We start from the raw sequence: 7,916 nt of genomic DNA, 5'->3' as shown, positions 1-7,916 counted from the left end.
ACAGACAAACTAACGAGTATCAAACACATCCAGCTGCATATCGTACAACAGAACCAACAGACAAACTAACGAGTATCAAACACATCCAGCTTCATATCTTACAACAGAACCAACAGACAAACTAACGAGTATCAAACACATCCAGCTGCATATCGTACAACAGAACCAACAGACAAACTAACGAGTATCAAACACATCCAGCTGCATATCGTACAGAGAAATGGAATAATTCTCAATGTGATCACTGTGACGACCGTAAAACTTCCCCATAATTTTCATTAACCTGCATCTTTTGAATTCCTGTGTTACAAGTTGGTCAGTAAATTGATGACTTGTGATAATTGGGAGCAGGTCTTTGAATATAAAATCTGCGACATGTAAGGCACATTGAAATCACACCTATGATACACAGCTTGGTGAAAAAGTCGTCAATATTGGTTTCGTTATAAAGATCAGGATCAACGGCTGATGTAGAAGAATCTGTCATGTCCTTGATTCAATACCGGTTGGAAAATCTGGTGTACGTGGTCAATTACTCTCTGATCATTTAAAGACGATACATCTGATGGTGAAATAAAACGATTTTGCAAGGTCTTTATGACCTGTTTTGATAAGCTCTTTGGTAAATTCTGCCTGGTAAGAAAACAAAACAAATAAAGTCAAGTTTGTTCCAATAGGTATGCCAAGTCTGTTGCAAGATCTTACCACAAACTTGACAAAGATCTTATCAACCAGAGACACTATTTATCTATTTATCTATTTATCTATTTATCTTTTTATCTATTTCTGGATCTTACCTGCCCTTGTTTTTTTGTTTTTTCGTTTTTTTATTATTTTACCTGTTTGAGGTCCTCCTCTTTAATCTGAAGTTTTTCAATATCCTCATTCCAGATGACATTTCTGTAAGGGCTATGCGCTTCTTCTTCAGCAGACGGAGTTCCAGACTTCTCGGGTGTACCCCCTGGTTTGGTCTTACCCTTCAACTTATCTGAAAGTTCAAAGGTTATAGATTAAACACAGAGGAATTGGTATTCCTGAAAAGGATAAGTTAAAAAGCACTATCATCCTCGTACAGCTATTCATTGATCCATTAAAAGCCAAAGTTTGTGGTTATTTTCATTGATTCCTCTCATACGTAATTTTAATTGAAAATACACCTTTACAGATTTTACTTAATCAAAATATTCTGTATACGCTAAGATATAAAGAATAGTCTTGATCAGTGGTCTGTATTCTTGATGCCAAAGTGGTATTTTCTGCCCAAAAAAAGATAATTTAATTTTGAATCACACAGAAGGAATGATAGTAAAACCAATGAAAAATCTCATTAATATGGTTGATTAAACATTTCAAACACAGACTAAAAATCCTAAACAAGAAACTAAAATATCCAAACATTAACAATCAAATAATGGCTAGAACTCCGTTAAAATTCCAAAACAACACCTACGACCACTTTGTGACATCACTGACATACGGCGATCTCTATGGTGACCATGGTGACTGGATTTTGACCCCTGGTGACCATGATGATCACGGTCACGGCTTGGTCTCCTATCCTTAGAGTGACCTGCCTGGTCCTCCTTGACCATTGTCCAGTAGGTTGAAATTAACCAGCTACACAGAACTAACCTATCACTGACACTAATTTAATTTTTTCTGCCTTTTGGAGATCAAATTGAGCAAAAATCAATATGTAAAACAAAAATGCTCAGTCCTGCATCTGTTTCAATCATTCAGGAGATCACCACGGCAACATTTAATGACAATTATTTCCGTAAAAACACCCTGCAATGAATACTCCCTCTAATACACCATCGTATCTGTCACTGCTTCCAAAGCATCAAATAAGATGCACTGAATCAGATTTTTTTTTCTTCTCAAAACTTGTCTTTCCTATCAACAAGTTACGCAAAACAGAGCACATAAAACGGTCCTAATGGGACCACCTTCAAATTTCACAACATACAAAATATATCCAAAATGATAAAAATCAATTTACAGGTGCAAAAAATAAACCAGATTTGATCTCTAAATAATTGTTTCTCATCCAAATGTCTGAATCCAAGATAAGAAAACAATGTTGATTATCACTCAGTGTAAACCACAAAGTGAGAATATGTCCGAGTTTGTCTTAGCAACACAATGTTTCTCGTACATCATGATAAATCACAAATCCATACATATCATTTCACATATGTTGTAGGTGTTGTTCAAGACACATGAATAAATATGTCTGTTTTCATTATGTCCTTAGCTTGTGTGAACCACAGCATGAAACATCAACTGATTTTAAAATCCTGACCACAAATGATCGCTGATTTTCAATGCCACTTCACAATTCTGAAATAAAATTAACTATATACAATACACATCCTGAATATGAAATGTATATAATGTTATTTGCGATCTGGATGTGATGCCAAGCATAGTGTTTGTCCAAATTGACAATAAAGATTGATAGCAACCATATTAACTCGCCAAATGACCTGTGAGTGAAAGTGAATGTTAACCTACAGGTACAGCACTATAATACACAATACGCCTGCTGATCTATACGTTCTGTATGATAAACTCTGTAGGAATCTCATCACAACATCGAAAAGCTTGGTCAACTGATCTCCGAAAACCTTCAACAAAATATTCCTACAATCTGTCTCAATTAGATATACCCAATAATTCAATTTTTTTTTTTTCTTTTGAAGGGTTCAAAATAAAATTTTAAACAGTCAAGGATTAATTAGTTGGAAGTTAATAAGTTTATCGTCCTTGGAGTTAAGCTGAGAGTATTTGGAGAGTGAACGATATTCCTGCTGAGAAACTACGATCAAGAATTTATCCGATTCTCCATTATAATTGCCGCTATCAATAGAAATGAGTATGAGAATCACAAAAAAGGTAATAAAGTACGGTAGATTTCAGTGAATATGGACGGAACAAATTGACACATACAAACATCACACACTGGTAGGTCAAGATATATGTTCTAAATAAAATTGTGCTTAATTTTACTTTGAAGATTAAATAAATCAAATTTAAATACATTTTAATCCTTTTAAAATTAAGTGTCACGTGTCAATAGATGATTACAATGTAATCGGTCAGCCCAGTGATGACGATAAGGATCTATTACACAATCTTTAATCGATGGTAAATCTAATGGTGTTTCATTCTGACTTTGGTTTCTGAAAAAATATTTCTGTCATATAAATGTCTGAAATGTTTGAAGAGAGAAATTTATTTTAAGGAAATCCAGATAATACCTGTGTTTGTGAACTTGATTTAAATGCAGCATCAAGTTTGAAGTTGAGGTAATATACTATGTGGACCTATTCTAACATTGATAAAAAAAAGGTGTATTTTGACTTCTTTTTTTTTATTTTCCTTTTTTTAATAAATTCATTTTCAAAACTTGACTCTTAATCCTCACCAAGATAGGTGGAGCCACAGTTTCATTTTATTTACAATAAAAAAATAACTGATTGATTTCCTGTCAAGTAGCAAACCACAGAGAGGGGAGTTACAGTAAGAAGGGGAGGTAATCGTGTCTTAAAAATTAATTCTTTAATGAAAAATTAGTAAGAAAAATTAGGAAATATATATGATATAAATTTGCTTTACCACTTGTATGTAACTATATTGTATTTATTTTACTGAGCCTCTAGCGACATAAAATATAAAAAAAGTGGTAAGTTTAACTTGTAAATATTACATGGAATGGAAATTGATGTAAAATGTTACACAAACAACATACCTTTAACATTATTAGTGAAAACAGCACATAATTAGATAAGATATTTTAACTGGCGATAGTCTTGGTCTATATATTCTTCTTCCGCATTATCAAAATCCATATGTAAGACATCATAAAGTTATAGCGTCACCATGGAAACAATCAAAACTTTCAGCCATTACAGTTCCGTTACATCCTAGGACATGTTGTGTGAAAATAAAAATCACATTTCTGTATGTAACAGAACAGGTAGGGCGACTGAAATTGATTTTCTCGTCACCTAAATCGGTGAATATTTACCGTAGCATGCACAGACATTTAATTGATTGTATCATTATACAAATGCAGCAGTTGGACTCCTTATTCTTACTGCCTTAACACTTAACCATCAATCAATATTCGATAGACAGTTGTCACAACACATTATACCAACATACGGTAGACAGCCATCGGTAGCAGTCAACTAGAGAGCCTGGTCCATCAGAAATCCACACAGCTACACTGTATATGAATCAACTTAATTTAGACTTTTCTGCAGTTTATTTTTACCTTTTCTTTCATATGACAAACAGAAAAAGTGAAAATGTATTCCTGTGGAAAGCAAACAGAAAAAGGGCTTATGTATCCCTGTGGAAAGCGTTTGTTTAAGTGCATGATCTGACCTCAGCATGATTTCATTTGGATTTCCCTTGAAACAATACTTTCACCAGCAATAGATGTATTATTTTACAATACAACACATGGACCATGTATTGTGTTTTTAATATAATATGTTGCTATAGTTTCTAACCAGTTATCATCTTTTAACATTAAAATGAAAGACAGGAAACAGACAAGATGTATACAATAAAATGCATTAAGGTCCAAGGCTGATTTTTGTGATGCCTTTTAATTATTTCTAATTGAAATGGCAAAAGGCATCATTAAAATTCTGGCTCAATTGTTAAAAACTCTAGTTAAATTAACAACATCATTAAAACATGGTTAAAGTGGTGCTAATCATTAAAATTGTTTTTGAATTTACATTTAATAATGTTGTTAGTTTAATGAGTTTTAAACAACGGGGCCCTGATGTAAATAAGCCAATTAAAACAAACTTCCTACTTTTGAACTCATCCTGGAAAGAGCCAAACTTATGTACATTACAAACACTACATATTTAGCTTTCTAATGAAATAATTAGATATATCTAGGTACAAGTGACCTCATTGAACTCTGTTGCTTGCATGTACACCAATTTACAAACTACTAGTAGTATTAATTAAGAATTGCTTGCCATTATAAGACTATAATTGCAGTGTGAACTTGTTTTGAGATTATAAAAATAAAAATTCATTTTTGTGATAAACTCTCCTGGCTCAATCATGAAAGTTACAGTAGAAAAATATACTAAATAAAAGTGTTGACTTCACTTGGTAATAATTCATTCTGATTGTAAAATTAATATTTCTCATTTGTTACTCTTTGCTAAAGACTCGATCAATGTGTCGAGGTGGAGGATGGGGATAGGGATTTAAAACCCAGAGGTCACAAAATGACATAAAACCCAAGTTTTTTTAAAATTATATAAGTAATTCACAAGTTAACATAGAAAATGAATTCCCTGTACCCAGATCTGACAAATAAAATTTTGCCTAGAAAATGAAAACAAAATATAAACAGTCACTGTAAATAACTGTTTGTACACAAATTTGTATACATTGTATCAGGCGATGACGTCAATTGAGAAGGGACAGGATACATTTCAACATAAACATGCCTGTATTGTATGGGTGTTTGTAATACAAGAACATTGATCATCGGCGTATTGACGTTGACAGACCTTCACTACACAGGTTAATATGAGAGAAAAGATAAAGTTATCCTTGTTTCAGTTATTAGCCTGCGGCATTAAGCCTTAAGCATATGATGGTGACTTTAAAGCCAATAATGGTTTAATAACAACTTGATTTAAAACAATATATTCCTGATGACATCAGTGAAAAGGGCCATAACTCTGTCAATATCACACGAGCAATATGCAGTATAACATTCCAAAAGGACCATAACTCTGTCAATATCACACAATCGATATGCAGTATAACATTCCAAAAGGGCCATAACTCTGTCAATATCACATGATCAATATGCAGTATAACATTCCAAAAGGGCCATAACTCTGTTGTTAAGCCAATGTTTTATGATAAGCCAATCTTTAGCCATGTTATTTCCTCATCCTGTAATCACTAAGATTTGTCTGACAATGTGATACAGAGACTATGTGTCAGCCTCCTGGACATATAAGATAATAAATTCAGTGAGAGGCCATCAAGTTTTAAAAATTTAACAAAATGCTAAATCTTTATTTAAAATTGTTTGTAATGATTTTAATCAGGGTGACTAGTGAACACTATTGAAGCATGAATATTTTGATATTCCAGCATCTTACAGATTCAGGAAGTTTCTTTAGGAGTCATACTAAATCATCTAATTTCTATTAAAACTACTTTTTTGACATCAAAACCAAAAAGATTTTCAATTACCGGTTTTAATTCTGGTATTAATAGATAATTTTCCAATTCAAAAAATCTTTCTGTAAAAACTGTTATTAACATATCAATAATTTGCACTTGAAAATACAAGTATTATCACTTATACACGTGAACACTTCTGGACAATTGAATATCAATAGCCATTAATCTTCCATACAAATTTTCAAGACCATTCAGTATATTTTGAATATAATTTTTACATATATTCATATATTCAATACATAAAAAAGGGGATACGAAAATTGATAAAATCATGATGACTTCCCATTTCGATAACAACTTTGAAATGATTGTTTTGAATGTCAAAATATACTTTTTAGTTTTTAGATGGACAGCCATTTAAATCATACAATTCCAGAATTGACAACATTTGAAATGGTACGTTAAATACGCATACTGTCCATACTTTTATACTCAAAATATCGTGGGATGGGTTACAAATACAAAGAAAATGAGCATGACAGTACGTACTCGCACTTTTACGACGATACTCGGATCCCATTTGTCCAGTTGATGATGTAAGTTTCCGATCAACTGTCGGTACTGTGTGTTGCCGTCTAAGAGCACTAGGCGGCGCCGAATTGTTTTTCGGCGACCGCGACACAGGTGCTGGTGTGGAAACCACTTGTAGTGATAACCTCCTCTTAGAAATATCCGTAGACATGACAGATTTTCTTCGGGTACTCCAAAAATTACTTTCACAAAAACAGTTCAAATTATGCTGTAGCTGTAAACGTCACAAGTCTCACTGACTGAGTAAGAAACCCACATCAAACAAAACGCCAGAATTTTCAAGGTAAGTAATGTGGTATCAGAAATCCACATCAATTTCTATGCAGGTCCCATGAATATCACGAATTTTCAAACTGTCTGTCTAAATCCTAATTTTATACACTGAAGACAGAGAGAAAGAAAACCCCACTAAAGAGTAAAGGCCTATTGAGTCGTATTGTTTGATGTTCCTATTCTGTCCTACAGTACACTCAACAGGAAAACCCAGAATAAACACCTAGAGTCAACTTTCTACATGGTTACGATATGTCGCGCCGTAAACAGGAAAAAGACCATTCACTGGAAAGGTAAAGAGAATGCTTGTATTATTAAGCACTTAAATTTACAGACTTCGAAAATTACTTTACGATTTAATAAAATACTCAATACAACAAAAATATTGAAATATGAACAAAGTATTAAAAATTAAATTATTTAAGAAATTTAGACTAGATATCTAAATACAGAAATTGAAATATTTTGCTTCACCCCTGTCATTAAAATAAATTTTGCATTTCCAATAAAAAACAGTTTGTTTTATGATTCTGTACCAAAGTTAGCGTTAGTGGTATGGTTGGTGTTATATAAAATGTCTCTGGATAAGTTCATTTCATCAGAGACATATACAACACACCTTTTATATATATATATGTGATATATACGTCTCTGATTTCATGTTAAGGAAATCTAAGAAATTTTTTTCTGAAATATCAATTTTTGATTTTTAAAGAAAAATCAACATACCAATAAATCTTCTGTTTATTTTCCTTTAGAAACTTTTTAAATTTTTCTATCCTAATGTAAGTTATACTTTTATCTAAGTACAGTATCAACCAGGTAAAATCTATCTATATACAGTAAGAGATGATAAAGTGTCCTCC

General features: G+C 32.6%; 1 protein-coding gene across 1 annotated transcript in view; it reads right to left on the bottom strand.

Annotated features, from left to right (window-relative positions):
• LOC132552543 (MYCBP-associated protein-like) overlaps positions 1-6,928 on the bottom strand; it is a 30,551-nt gene extending 23,623 nt beyond the window's left edge. Inside the window, exons 1-2 of the mRNA XM_060216722.1 lie at positions 6,736-6,928; positions 840-988 (exon numbers count right to left, since the gene is read on the bottom strand). Coding sequence (XP_060072705.1) covers positions 840-988; positions 6,736-6,928 — 342 coding nt within the window. The remainder of the gene's footprint in view (positions 1-839; positions 989-6,735) is intronic.
• Positions 6,929-7,916: the final 988 nt, after the last annotated feature.

Source organism: Ylistrum balloti, unplaced genomic scaffold, assembly GCF_031769215.1.
Source record: "Ylistrum balloti isolate Yb309-2 unplaced genomic scaffold, AGI_CSIRO_Ybal_v1 Utg370254, whole genome shotgun sequence".
Classification (NCBI taxonomy): Eukaryota; Metazoa; Mollusca; class Bivalvia; order Pectinida; family Pectinidae; genus Ylistrum; species Ylistrum balloti.
The sequence above is the reverse complement of the archived record's forward strand: the minus strand, read 5'-3'. Positions and strand labels throughout refer to the sequence as shown.